The sequence below is a fragment of the Drosophila subpulchrella genome, chromosome 2L (assembly GCF_014743375.2).
Source record: "Drosophila subpulchrella strain 33 F10 #4 breed RU33 chromosome 2L, RU_Dsub_v1.1 Primary Assembly, whole genome shotgun sequence".
NCBI lineage: Eukaryota > Metazoa > Arthropoda > Insecta > Diptera > Drosophilidae > Drosophila > Drosophila subpulchrella.
Window position 1 is genome coordinate 1,013,723 of NC_050610.1, and position 14,529 is coordinate 1,028,251.

The 14,529-nt window shown below is 41.0% G+C and overlaps 1 protein-coding gene across 1 annotated transcript; it reads right to left on the bottom strand.

Moving 5' to 3' along the window:
* Window positions 1-1,368: 1,368 nt before the first annotated feature.
* Window positions 1,369-13,720, bottom strand: LOC119548311 (kinesin-like protein CG14535). Its single transcript, XM_037855487.1, has 7 exons — window positions 13,494-13,720; window positions 11,455-11,861; window positions 8,433-8,757; window positions 7,101-7,340; window positions 5,620-6,210; window positions 4,392-5,436; window positions 1,369-4,127 (listed from the first exon to the last, which is right to left on the bottom strand). The coding sequence occupies exons 2-7, from the start codon at window positions 11,794-11,796 to the stop codon at window positions 3,281-3,283; spliced, it is 3,390 nt and encodes a 1,129-aa protein (XP_037711415.1). The 5' UTR covers window positions 11,797-11,861; window positions 13,494-13,720; the 3' UTR covers window positions 1,369-3,280.
* Window positions 13,721-14,529: the final 809 nt, after the last annotated feature.

The following is a 14,529-nucleotide window of genomic DNA, read 5'->3' on the forward strand; positions in this document are numbered from 1 at the left end:
ATTAAAGAAATGTTTTAAAAACAATAATTTTTTTGCTCAGGTCCTATAGTGTTTTCTTATTTTGTGAGGCAAAAGTGGATATGGAAATTGTATAAGATAACAACTACATACCTACTCTTGAGTTGTCGTTGAACCATTTTAATTGGAATAAGACTTGTGAAAACTTCTGGAAACACCTCTAGTGATCAACTCGCATTCTGCTTTTATGAGTTATTATTGGAAGAAGCAATTTATGTATAACAACTGACTAGTTGCCTCCAAAAGAAATCTAAAAAGTATTTGCAGTACAAAACTTGATACCTTTTTATAGTGTAGCTTGTGGGCGGGGCATCATTTGCATTTGTGACTGCGAATTGCGAATGCGAAAATTTAAAGTTTTCCCGATAAGAGGGTTGTAAAAGTACAAAAAACGGGGAGCAGGAGCGGAACGGGAAGCGATGGAGTCGCTGCTGCAAGAAATGGCGACGTTTGCGAGGAACGCGACATGAAAAGGGCGGCAGACAAAAGACGAAGACGCAGGCAGCAAACAAGAAAAATCGCTGCCGGCTTCTTGGGCGGGGAAAATTCGACTGGGGCGGGGGTGATGGGAAAAGTGAAGGATGTAAATGGGGGGAGGGGCAGGACTTTCCTATACGAGTTTTTCGCATTGTAGAACGCGCGGCATTTGCCAGAAGGTGCCAACACATTTTATTGTTGTACCCTAGAAAATGAGGGTAGCTTGAAAGTTTTGGAACAATAACTCCACTTCAATTCAACCCGAATAGTTAAAATGATCTCAAAACCCATCTGAAATATAATATAAAAAAAAAAAAAATTAGTAAGTTAGTTTTTTTTTATTTTGAGATAACTTATATAACTGAATTAGAAACATTTTTGAAGTCACTTTAAAAACTCCCCAGACAAAATCAGTGAAGTAGTGCAACTACAAAAGATTTCAGTATTTGTTGAGGAGAGTGCAAACACATTTCCTTGACTTTTCCACATACTTACCCCGCAAAATGTTTCTTTATGCAACCTTTCGCCCTTTAAGCAGGGTATACGAACTTCACTTTAGCAAAGTCCTGCTCTCCTTTTCGTGTTTTATTGTTCGACAATTCACCGCCCCGCACGTTTCCATCATCTGTTTTTGGGGTATGACGCGGGGGTGCCACGTTTAGATCTACGACACACATTGGATGGGTGTATCGCACATGTCTCTATCTATAAAACGTCAACTTTATTTGCCCAACAACTGAGGCAAACAACGTTCCAGCCAAAAGCCAGAAACAGTACGGACTGCGGACCATAGAGGCCATATAGCACATAGCACGGAGCATCCCTCCTTTCGCATTCACGTCCCACCCAGTAAGCAATAAAACCAGCTGTCAATTTGTTTATATTATAAAAAATAATTAGTCTGTATTCAGCGCCGAAGTCGACGACTCCATCATAGGTGTATGTTGGAATGTATCGTATATATGTACGTAGGTTGGATTTTGCGGGTTGCATATTGCAATTTGGGTTGAAAGAAGACTTCAGTGGGGGGGAGGCTTTGGGTTTTTGGTGATTATGTTTAAAATTTAAAGCATACGAGAGCGGGTTTCGTGGGTGATTAACTACGCTTGATAAGTGGAATAATTGTACGAAATATGTATGGATAATGCAATATAATTAGTGTTTTCGTATGGCTTAGACATTTCGCTTTGTTTATATTCTGATGACGCTGATTAAAAAGGCAATGGAGGAATGTCGATAATTTTAATTATAGTTTGATGATCGAATCGAAACGAATGAAATGCGGCACAAAATTTTACCTATTCCCGGATGGCACACAAGCTGTTGCATACCCCCGGGCGTCTTTCATTTTGCTTGCACTCATTATGCTTTTTTAAATATGTTTGTTATGTTACTTATATAGAATATGCAATAGGTTTCCTTAAAATCATCCATCGATTCGCTTCCTTATAGTATATGTATCTCTGATAAATATATAATTTATTTATTTTCTGTTTAATTTTCTTATGCTTCCGTTTGGTTTCATTTCATTTTGTTCGTTTTCCGTTTTGTAACATAGTTTATTTAGGCAAAAATGGCAACAAAATTGTATGTTTAACATTTGTCTACTGTGCAAAAACCGTTTCGCTTTATAGTCAGTGGTTCTTGTCGCTCTTGTCCATGATTAGTAGTAGATGTGTATAACTTTAGCTAACTAACAATTAATTTAAACATTTGGTAACTTATAATTGGCAATAAATCGTTTGAATAAGCAAACATTTAACATTTAGCATACTTGATCTTAAATCGACTGCCCGAACAGATAACCCAAACTAAACAATAAATAGCTATATGATATATGTATGTATATTGAGTGTGTATATATATATGTTTGCGTGTATATATAGTGTATGTATATAGATGTATCTCTGCATTGTAAAGTCATAGTGATTGTAGCCTGATTATGTTAATAATTTATTTACGTTCAATATTTGTAGTTACAATGGGGATAGTTGGGACTTCTTTTTTCGGAAGAACTTGGGCTTACTATCCCGTGATCCTTGGTTGCTTAATATTTAATGTATGTCCCGATTATCCTTCATTATGCTAGCTGGCAACTTAAGATATTTAAAGCCCCGTTTGAACTTATGCGTGTATTTAGTGAGTGAGTGAGTCGAGTGATTGATTCGATTGATTTATAGCGTATACAGTGACTCAATTAATTGCAAGACAGTAGAAGTTCCTATTTAAAAAAAAATTGAAGAAATTGGGTGATATTTAAAAGATATGGCATCGATTTATCTCAGCAAACTGGGGCGTTGGGTAGCAATCGGATTTTTGAACAATGCTCGATAGCCAATATCGAGTACAGATGGGGCCAAAGATATGTATACTCTCTCGAAAAACTTTTCTTACCAAATTAATCATAGATTAGTTTATAAGAACTTCTAACTGCCTTGCAGGTGCGAGACTCACTGATTTCATAATGAGTTATTTAGGTAATTGGGTTAGTTATAAGATTACTTAAAAATTGAATGATTTCTCTTCCTCTGGTTGGATTTCTTCATTGGTTTGTGTGTTTGTATTTTTTGTTGTGGCAGACGTCGCCTCGTAAAAGTTAATCAGTCGCTATCAAAGATCCTATATCCTTCTACCTCAACCTAGTAGTGTTTTTTTAAAACTGTATGATATCTTTCCTTTTTGGTTTACATTAGCTTGTTTCCCTTTGGCCATTTCGAATGCTGGACTAGCTCGGTTGTTTCGTTTTGGTGGGGTTTTGGACTTGGATGCGGTGTCTAGTTGCCGTTTAAAAATCGCTGATCTCACCCTCAGTCTCCGGGTAAGTGCAGGAAAAGGGAGTCAGTAGCCAATTGCAGAGGCCCTTGTTGTTGCCTGCGTGATCCTGCCGATGTCGCTTCTTGTGGCACTGCCGTTGGTAGTTTCCCATGCCCGCCGACGTGACTGCTCCCGTTCCCGAAACGGTGATGCGATGCCGCTGACCCTTGGACATGCCGGATGCGAAGCTACTCTCGTCCGAATCCCTCACGGTGGCTACGCTGTGATAGCCACTCTCTGCCCTCCGCGATATGCCCGAGTGCTTGGAGGTCCTCGGGGTCGAGTTGGAATCATGACCACTGTCGTAGGCCTCGGAACTGGTATTCAGGGGCAGCAGGGGAAGTCGCGACTGGGCGGCCAGGGGCAATATGTTCGTGATCTCGTTCAGCTTGTGCTGCGCATCCTCCAGAGAATTTCTCTTGCCCACCGCCGCTGCCATGGATTTCTCGTCCAACTCGCAAATGTCATCGTGCTGGGGGGTGAATCGTTTCTCACCCTTCTGAAGATTGGGATCGGAAGCTCCGTCTGGCTGGCGAAGTAGGGCATAATCATCCATTCCAGCTATCTCCATTATGCCATTCAAGCTGGGTAGCGACCCTTGGCTGGGACTGTGAGACGGCTGTTTCGGCGGGCTGGGTGTCAGTCTGTAGGCTGGTTCACTGCAAACGCTGCTCTGGCCCACATTGAAGTGATAGACGGGCTCACTGAAAACACTTCCTATATCCGTCCGGAAGAGGGCGGCGGAGGGCGTGACTTCGGCCATCGCCAGTTGGGAGGTAAAAATTTCGTGCAATCGGGCCAGTTGATCAAACTGATGTCTATGAAAGGAAAAAGTATAAAAAAAACACTATGATAATATTTGGAAACCGATACGCGATTTGCGATAAAATCTCAGATGTATCCTAAGGACATCTCCAGATCAATCAAAGTTTTTAAAAGTCTTTTTTATAATTTAAACAAGTCTATCTTCAAAGGTCCACTAAATTTAATTTTTATGCAATTCCAATTATTAATCCACAATGGTTAACCCTTTTTTATGTTAAAAGTATTGACTTATAAGGATAAAACAAGGACCCACTCACCTTGCTCTCTCGCCACACTCGCTAAAGGATTCACAGGCCATGTTGAAGCTGGACACAAAGGATATGTTGTCGCAGTGACTCAAAGCCGAGAGTGGATGTGCACTGTGATCGTGGTCCCGATCTCTAGACATGGTCCTGGCAATCTCTTCCTCTGTGACTTGGAGTCCACAGTCAATACTTCGTTGCGATGGATGATGCGAAGACGATGCTCTGCTGGCCACCAGTTCAGCCTCATAAAGCTGTTCCCGGGACACGTGCCGCGACAGCATCCTGTGCAGGTTATCCTGGGAAATGTCCCTGGAGCCCAGGGGATCGTCTAGTAATGGAAGAGCGGGCGGAACCTCCGAGGGACCACTGTCCTCGTCTTCATCGCCATCCGGAGGAGCAGGATCCAAGAGGGGTAAGCCCTCAAAGCATGGCTGATTGATATCTAAGGAGGGTTCCGGGTTGAAAGCAGGTCTGTCTGGCAAGTCCAGGGATTTTTGCTTCAGCTGCGAGAGTTTCCAATGCAAAGCAGTGGGGGAGTTGCTGGCGGACACCGTACTTTGGAAGACTTGCGTAGTCTGATTCTCCACCCATTGTCGAATCATGGTCTTTTTGTGGGCATCCATAAATCCGTAACCCTGGGTCTGACTACCAGCGGCTGCTGGAAGGTTTCCGGCTGTCAGGGATCTGCAGGACTGGGACTTTGGGCCATCTACCCAGGTTTCGCACTGTTTCACATGATTGACCTCTCTCATTAGATGACGGGCTTCTGCCACCTTGGCCCTGGAAACCCGGGGTCCATCGATCCACTGCTCCTCGGTTATTTTCCTCATTCCGGCTTCTAGTTGTTCGAGGGCCGCTCCCGGATGAGCTCTTCGCATCGGCGAACCCTTGGGAGAGGGTACCATTGATCCCTTGGACACCATGTGCCGCGGTATGGGAATGGGCGATCCCATGGCCTGCATCTGTGGTTGCTCGTGGGGAATCATTGGTGAGGAGCAGGCTCCTGCTCCCGCCTGGCGTTTGAGGCTGCCCGTATTGCTTCCCGGCAGCTTTTTGGCTGGAATTGGGCAAGGAAAAATGATCAACGTATTACTACTGCATTTCTTTGCACTGTCTTTAAGAGTTTTTCGGCTAACAACCATGAACACATTCTTTTTGAAAATGTAAAAAAAGGTACCCAATATAACTCTTTAAATATTAGGTCTTGGTCTTGTTCAAAAAAATAAACACTTGTTTGTACCTTTCTCCGCTGCCACGGTCTTTTTCATCATCATAGGACTGTTGCAGGCGGACTTTGAGGGCGGTTTCTCCAACCCACTCCCCTTTAGGGCTTTGCTCATCACCCCGCGATTATCCCCCGCAGTCAGCGACGGCAGATATACGGGCGGGTGCTCACCATCCGTGGCATCGTCATTGGGTCCCATATAGATGACAGTGTCGGCGGAGATTTCCGAACTGGAGGGGTCCGCCCCCGATCCCGCCGAGGAGCCGTTGCCGCCGAGTCCTTGGGCCAAACCCACCGCCAAGGGCATGGGGACACGATGTTTCCGGCGACGCAGGCGATGAATCCTGGATGCGATTTGAATGGTGGAGAGGGCATCCTGGTAGGTCTGTTCCGGTCGCACATGAGCCACGATGGCCACATGGCAGGTTATGGGGGCCAGGCAGTCCTTGAGCAGCGGGGTCAGTGGGTGGTCCTTGTGTGGGGGATGCCTCTGGCCGGATAGTATCGCTAGCAGTATGTTCCCGATCCCCGACAGCGGCAGTCCCCCGCTGCGATTCGCACACCCGCCCAGGTCGATGATATGTAAACGGCTCCGACCGCCAGCGACTGCACAGAGAGAAAAAGCGCCAGTAAATGGCCATTAAATAGGTGTCGTATAAAACAATAAGAATTTGTTTATACAAAATGATAAGATTTTTTTTGTCCATTTTTAATAATGGAAGATTTGGTATAGTTAAAAAAACTGTCCAAAACAAAATTGCAAAATGTCAGTTACACTGTGTTATAATTCTCCCTGTGTTTGAATAAAAGAAAAGTGGGTGGAGCGGGTTTAAATGGGGTGGCGTTGGGTGTTGGAGTGGAGGAAATGCGACACTTTAATGGCGCTGCCGTCTAGTGGTAGTGAAGCATTTAGCGGGCCACTTGAGTGGCAGCAGCAACAAAAGTGGCCGCAACAAAAGCAAAAACAAGAAATGGAAAACATTTGAAATCGCAGAATAAATACACTACCAACTAAAGCTGTGCATAAAATGATTTGGAGACTCATTTTTTAAATAGGTAAGTCCCTCTTTATAATGAATTTAACATACAGTTGCACTTTTATATTCAAAGAGGGATGAACCAGACACCTCTAGGTGATTCCGATTTGCTTTTAGCTTAGACTATCGGTTACAATAAGCTTGGAAGACATTTTAAAGAATCGCCTGAATAATTAGAGGTTTTCAAAAAATAAGATTTAAATATGAAAATAAAGATTAAAAGATAGATTTTCGACCAACATTTTTGGCCACCTACTACCATGTTGCATACGTAAGTTAAATCAGTTCTAATATGTATAGTTTTTTTTGAAGATAGGGAATTAAGCTATTAAAATTCAACTTGAATATTATAGTATTTCTACCCATATCTTAGCATTTTTACAAGCACTAACTGTTCCAGAATTTATATTAACACTCCCTTTGGCAGGGCATGAAAACAACAATGTGTCGGACACTTACCACCCCCCTTGCGGGACAGGCTGTACTGGTAGACGTGGAGCGTAAAGATGAGGGCGGACTCCAAGGGGGCGGCACATCCAGATCCAGAACTCCCAGATCCCGTGGAACCGGAACTTTTTAAGCGTCCGGCGAGCGCAGAGTCGAGAAACAGGGCCGCACGCTCGGCGGTGGGTGCACGTAGTTCCGTTGGACCGCCAAGGAAGTCGTCACGCAAATAAATCCCCGGGGAGTCGTCAGATTCTGTGTAGCCGTAGTCGCAGCCAGAGTTCCAGTATTGAGACCGAAAAAAGTAGCGGGAGTGAATGAAAAGGGCATTAGGTTTTATGTGGGAATAAACGCCGTATTCTACGGGGATAAAGAGTGGGGGCTGTTGATGATAAGAAGGTGGGGTAGGTGTCGGAGCTGCTGCCCAGGTTAAGTTTATTCAAATTGGGCCAGTTACGACCCCGACCCGCCCCAGTCATCATCATCATTGTTTGGCCCAGGGGCAACATTATGCCACGCCCCCTGCACCCGCCCACGATGGAGCCATTTATTCTGGCGGCGGTTCTGCCCGCTGGCAGCTAACAGGTGGACCACTGCTAGCAGCCCAAAATTAAAGACAAAGGGGTGAGTTTGAGAAAAGCCAGCTAAATTGAGCGGGGAGGGTATCTACAAGTTCAAACAACTAAATAATATTAGCTTTCCCCCACACTCTCTGCCAAAATACTTCCAAATTCTTTGAAATTAACTCAAATTGTCAAGTGATGATTTTGGCTTTATATATAGTATGCATGTTCCACTAAAACATTCACAAAAAATGAAAGGAAAGTAGAAAGTATGTACTTAAAATCAATTTGAATTAAAATGTTTAGATCTATTAAACTTTAATTCTTTAAATATTGAATTTATATCACTGTGAAGAACTTACATTTTTGAATTAAGAGCTCTTAAACGCTAAGTATCGATTTATATTATTGACTTTGCAATTTTTTTTTTTTTAAATGGCTTACTATTGCTAACATACTCTGGAATTACAAGACTTGAACTTTTAAATACCCAGTATAATTACAAATTTTGGAGTCTAAAATGAGCACAAATAAGTTATTTAAACTACATTTAAGAAAAGATTCTATGATTAAAATGTAAACTGAAATTTGTTTAACATTTCGTTTCCATATAAAAAGAAAAAGTAGCATAAATCTAATAGATAAATGCTATTTTTCCTCACAAAATAAAAAGCCTGGAAGGCTATTATAAATAGTTACACATTTGATAATCGACCTCAGAAAACGATGCAGAGCGGCCCCTTTGATCGGGGCTAAATGCTCATTATCCCTGCCATATGCTTACCGGCTGCATGCGAGATGAGCAAATCCTGCGAGGGGGCATCCGGCTTGGTGGCACTGACGCCCACGGCACTGACCCGCACCGAGAAGCGCGCCCCGCTCTTCTGCCGCCGCTCCTGGATGCCCTTGTACAGCCAGGCGATGGCGCAGGGGGCCGCTCCCAGGGAGCACGCCCCGCCACTGCCACTCCCACCGACACTTCCGCCCACCTCCCCCAACACCGTTTGGGGCTGTCCGGTGGCGGGATATCCCATGGCCAGCAGGCAGCCATCGGAGCCTTCGAGCACGGCGGGTATCACTTCGCTCAGCGCCGATGCACACACATCCGACTGGAAGATACGGAGCACGGAAAGAAAATATTACTAAATTGGTTAGTTTTTAGGGATAGGTCTAGGGATTTTAGCCACAGTAAAGGAATTATGAATGCTAAAAGATGGGTTGGCAATGAAGTGCTGTGTTTGTACTCATGATAGTATAGTATGTATATATCGTTTTAAATAAATTAAGGTAAGATAACAACACTTATTTTTCTGGATTTGTTAAATAAACCTAAAGCATGGTTTTTAGATAATCGAAATCCAGTTTAATTCTGGGTTTTTACTTTTAAAAGACACATCAATGTATTTTTCCCAGTGAAAAAAGAATACAAATAGGTGTGGAGTGGAGGTCTGTGGGTGGTGGCCAACAAGGCATACTAATGGGCTCTCTTTAATGGCTGGAATTGGGTTCGATTGCGGGGTTAATTCGATTGCTGATTAGATCCGATGGGGGAGGACAATACGCGTATGTGTTAATTCTATTGGGGTATTTCTTTCCCTGGGTCTGAGGGATTGCCTTATGAGTGATTGCACTTCAAGGGACATAAATCTTGGTAAGGAACTTTGGTTGCCATGAATTATGAAGATTGATTGTGGCATTTTGTGGTGACTTGTTATTCCCTAGAATTACTAACACCTCTTTTGTAATCTTGTAACACGTTGAATAGCAAAACTTTGACATAAAAATGAGACATTTGTTGTTTATGACAGAAATCTTTTAAACGCAAACTAATTTGTAAGTGAAATTCAATATTTGCGTTTTTTAAAACATTTTTCATTTGCTGAAAGCGAAAATTCCGCGAGTAGACTGTAAACATTCGTTAACTTTAAACTATAAATGTTTGCTCAAAGTCTTGAATTGGTTTTTAAATTTGTATATTATTTTTATTCTTGTGACAGCTGAGTGTGAAGTTTATTGAACTAAGAATTCCTACACCTTGGTACTATTTATTGACCGCTTAAATATTATTTTGGGTTGTTTATTTATTGGAAGAGTGACTGTTTCCCAACAAAGCGATTATCGATTATAAATGTTTGTTTTGAATAAGTATAACAAGAAAATTAATAAACCATTTTTTTATACTAATCTTTTAATTTATAATTTAAAGCTGTCTGCTTCTAATTCAAAACCAAGTACAGAATTGAATAAAATTAATTTGGAAAATTCAAAAATCCCAAAATTAATTCCATATCGCTTTATATAGCTTATTTAATTATTTTAACACTTCACAATTTGTACCTCATACAAGGTACGATTTATCATAATACCAATAAAGCGATACAGAAATAAATTTCATTGTCTAGGTGTTTAAACAGATTGTTTTTTTTAGAAGGATATAGGGAAATAATAAAAACACAAGATAGAACGCTATTGTTGGCCGCTCAGCAGACAGCAAAGCGACTGTTCCCAAGATTGCACAACTCGAAGCAACGTCATCTAGCGTTGATTTCTTTATTTGCTTATAATTTTTTGACAAATGGTCCAATTTAAACATTTTTGGAATGCGGATAGTAACAATAACACTAGTTTACAGTCCAAATGCGCGAAGAAAGATAGTTCCTTGTAGATCACGAAAAAAAGAGTACAAAATTTTTATGTTTCAGTTTTCATTAACGTAAGGGGTTCATGTTATTCCCTTAGGCAGTGTTGTGGAAATTTTATTTTTAACGTCGTTAAAAGCGACAATCAATAATTCTCGAGAATTGATAACAAATATTTAAGTAAATAAACATATAAGAATTTATCTAATAATAACATGTAAGTATACATATACCTAAAATGGTGTCAATAGTGAGTATTTGTACAAAAATTTCCGAAACTTCGTAAATAAAAAAGTTTCACAACACTGCCAAATGAAAAAACATGAACCTCCTTACGTTGGTCAATACTACAATTAAAATTTCAGGCGAAGTTCTGTTATCGGCCTATCAATGCAAAGCTATTACAAATAAAATTAAACTAATTTTACCATGGATTTTGTCCAAATATGGCTTGTTTGGTTCGTAGGATCGGTAGTTTTAAAGTGGTGAACGTCTCAATTCGTGGTCGTATTTTTTTCGAGTTTTTCTTATATCAACAGAGGCCTTACAGTCACTAAATTGTTAAAAATTTGACAATTTCAAAGTTGGCCGAGTTGTAGCTCAGAATATACTGAATGTAAACCTATTCATTTATTCGGCAACATTAAAGGGTGACACTTTAGTTGTAAACTAAAACATTTAACACCTAAATTGGTTAGGCGCAACTCGAGATTAAAATAAAGGCAAGAAAATACCAAAATATGGTCTTTAAAAAATCTTAAAAATAACAAATCCGTTCTAAATTTGATTGACTTCTTTTTCGATAACAAGGGGTCCAATTCTACCAGGAACTACCATCATCCTTCTTGGGGCAGTTTCAAAATAATATTTTGTAAGCTAGTGTAATCAGAACAAAATCCCATTTACGTTTTTACGAAATATTAAATAACTTTTAAAGAACTTTTTAGCTTTTATAGCGAAAGCGTTCATACGGACGGACAGACAGACGGACATTACTAGTTTGACTCGCCTGATCCTTGATCCTGATTAAGAATGTATATATTTTATAGGGACGGATACGCAACCTTCTACCTGTTACATACTTTCCGAAAAAATGATAATTTTTAAAGGAAAGACCATCTAAATTTTAAGAGATTTCAATGAGCTCTCATTTTATCCGAAACTCACCTGCTTGTCCTCCCCGGTGAAGAGGTTATCGAATGCGAACATTTTGGGTGCGGCCACCATGGGCGCCCGTTCCTGGGCAGCCTGCGGCGCAGGGCAGGCGTTCCTCGGGTCGGTGAGCGTGACCTGTCGCTTCTTCTTGTCCAGCGCCATAAAGTCCGGCTCAGTTCCGCCGGAGTTCCTGTCCCGCTCCGCCACCCGCAGCATGACCTTCACCTTGCCCACGCCGTAGCATTCCCGGCTGCTCAGGCGGCGGATGAGGGTCGGGGGCATGGGCGGCGGGGCACGCTGCAGTGCGCCACAGAAACCGCCGTTCCGGGACATATTCGACGTACTGGTGGCCATGGTTCCTTGGATTTTGGTTGCCACAGTGGGCAGTGGAAGTTTATTGCTGGAAGCACTTGCGTTTCCTTTTGGGGAACGAATAAAATTGGGAGTTAATAAGGGGCCCAAATCCTGGCTTTTGTTTTATGTCAGGGATCCTAAAATGCAATCGTCACTCCCCATAAACTTTGTTTGTTTTCGGGGGTTTTATGGTTCTTTAAATAGTTGCCGGGCCTGTCATAAATTGCGATTTCTGTTCGGGCCGATGGGCATAAGTTATTTGGTGCGTTGCGAGAAGGGTCCTTCGGTAATGGCCATAACACTTTCGCTTTATGGTTATGGGCCATCTGTTTATTGGGCATATGCTTCACTGTACTATCGTCACTATCACGCTCGCACTGTCACTGTCACTAAGCTCGTGTTTTATTCACTTGTAGCATCTTGTGCATAAAATCAAATTTATGTTGAATTTGCCTGGGTTTTTATGGAGGGAAATTATGCGCTTCGTTGTCTTTCAAGTATTCTTTTGGGACAGTCGTATTTCACATCAGTTTAATTCTATTTGAAAAGTTTATGTTCGAAATTTTAGGTCTTTTTGGCTATTAAAAGTTTTAAACTTGAACTTTTAACCATTTGCAATTATTCGTTGGAGCTATAAAAAGTTTGTGGGCTTTGAATTTTCTTATCTAGATTATAAGATTTATGCAGAAAAATGCATTATTAATTTAGTAAAGCCAGTCCCCGACTTTAAAATTTGTTAAGGTTGTATTTTATGACATTTAATAAATATTACAATATTTTATTTTATTCAAGTTCCTGAAACACAAATCATAGTGCAGGTTTGGTAATGGTTTTTTAAGACATTTTTTTATAATAATCAGATACATTTGAAATTTGTAATATTGTTTAAATCTGTTTTTTCTTGTTCAATTTTTTAAATATTATAGCATTCGCTTAGTATATTTGAATTACACTCGTTTCTTTTCTTTGAGAAGTTTGTTTGTTGCCTTCAAAGTGTTCTTTGTTAATGGAATTTCTTAGTCGTGTCACTCAAACTTTATTTGGAAATGTGAGTTTTTCCTAGGTCTGTTATATTTATATGACGACTTGTCTCTTATCAAGCCTGTTATGTTTTATATCACTGGAATTATCAACTTTACTTGTTATGTTCAACATTACTTTTGAGATATTCATGCAAATTCCATTAGACTTTTTCTTTTGCTTGTCAGTCGCGAGCCGTGACATTTCTTCAATGCCTTCATTATTATTTCAATTTGACTGGGAAAACGTGACATTTTTGCAACGTCTTTCATTAATATTGTCCCCCGATTCCCAGCCCTACTTCCCCGCCCCTCCGCCATAGCTGCCCACTCCATTTCGGCCTCTTCTATATTGCCATTCCCTTTGAATGACAGGCAACAACTTCGGGTCGGTTCAACTTCATTTTTCAGACTACGCGCACCTGCCAACTGAGGGAACTTCTTTTATATGGGTATTTCCTTTATTTTTTGCCTCGGGCCTCCGTTTTTTATCCGAGGATTGGCGTCGTCCACCTTTTGAGTTTTAGCTTTGGCTTTTCACACAAATCGATTGGCAATGCCTTCTAATTGTACACAACGCACAATAGGGGAGTCTAGCTGAAGTCAGGGGTTAAGGGATTTCCCTTTTGGCACACACACACTCACGCAAACACACACGAAACAGGAACAAACACAAACCCTTTTTTTATGACTGGCAATTTCTCGCTGTTGATTTCATCTTTGGCTCAACTCCTTCGACTTTCCGAATCGCCTTGATTTCCTCGCACATGATTTATACTTCAGCCAACACACTGGGATTTTCCCCGAATCTCTGCCCTGCGACTTTGTTGTTTTTCCTGTTGGCTTGTCCCTTCAGCGAATAATAAATAAAAAACCCGCGAGGCGAGAAAGCCAAACGCGTGCCGACTGCGTTGGCATTACAATGGAAACTGAAGTCGGGTTTCGATTTGGCCTCGGCTCGGGCTCGAATTTCCCAAGAGTTTTCCGCCTCTCCGCGGCGCAGGCGTGCCAGAAAAAAGAGCCAAGGTCCGATGGCAATGCCCCAGTCCCGACCTCAAGGGTGGTCGGACTTTCACTCTTTCACTCTCTTCCGGAAAATCTCTTCCTTTTGGCAAACGACAGCTTTGAGGCTCAGGTAAACAAAATCAGCGAGGCTAAAACAAAAGGAACAACCTAAATGATGTTTATATTGTAGACATCTAAGTGCTGACTGCCGGGGATCATTGAAAACGGTGTGATACCTCGTGTTTGCAATAAAGTGAGCATGGGAAGACGAATTTTATTTTTGATCTAAAATATTTTGCTGGCAAAAATAATAATAAGCTTATAATAAACATCGAAACTTATTAAAGTAAAAAGTTTGACAGTTAAGGCTAAAAAGTTAAGCCGGCTTTATAATAACTAAGTGATTTGGTTTAGCACTTGGGGTAACTTCAAATAGCTTTAATTTTTATTTTAATGATCTATTAACACTTAAATACAAGTGTATTTTTTTGTATATTGTTTTTAATAAACTCTTTTTTAAAGAGGCGAATGCTTTTTAGAAACATTAATTTGTATGATATATGAATAAATTACAAATTCTGGGTCATTGCATAAGTCTGCATGTCGAAATGGAGAGCCATAGCTTTTTGCGTTATTTAAGATCCAACAGCCCAAATACAATATACCTTTTTTCTGCGTGGGTACCTGGAATAAAAGGAACAAGAAAGCA

Bases quoted from the DNA above. Each gene is read 5' to 3' on its own strand.
- LOC119548311 (XM_037855487.1), bottom strand. From the start codon at position 11,796: ATGGCCACCAGTACGTCGAATATGTCCCGGAACGGCGGTTTCTGTGGC. The intron at 7,341-8,432 runs GTAAGCATATGG...ACGGCTACACAG, and splicing joins GCTCATCTCGCATGCAGCCG to AATCTGACGACTCCCCGGGG. The intron at 6,211-7,100 runs GTAAGTGTCCGA...CTCTCTGTGCAG, and splicing joins CCTGTCCCGCAAGGGGGGTG to TCGCTGGCGGTCGGAGCCGT.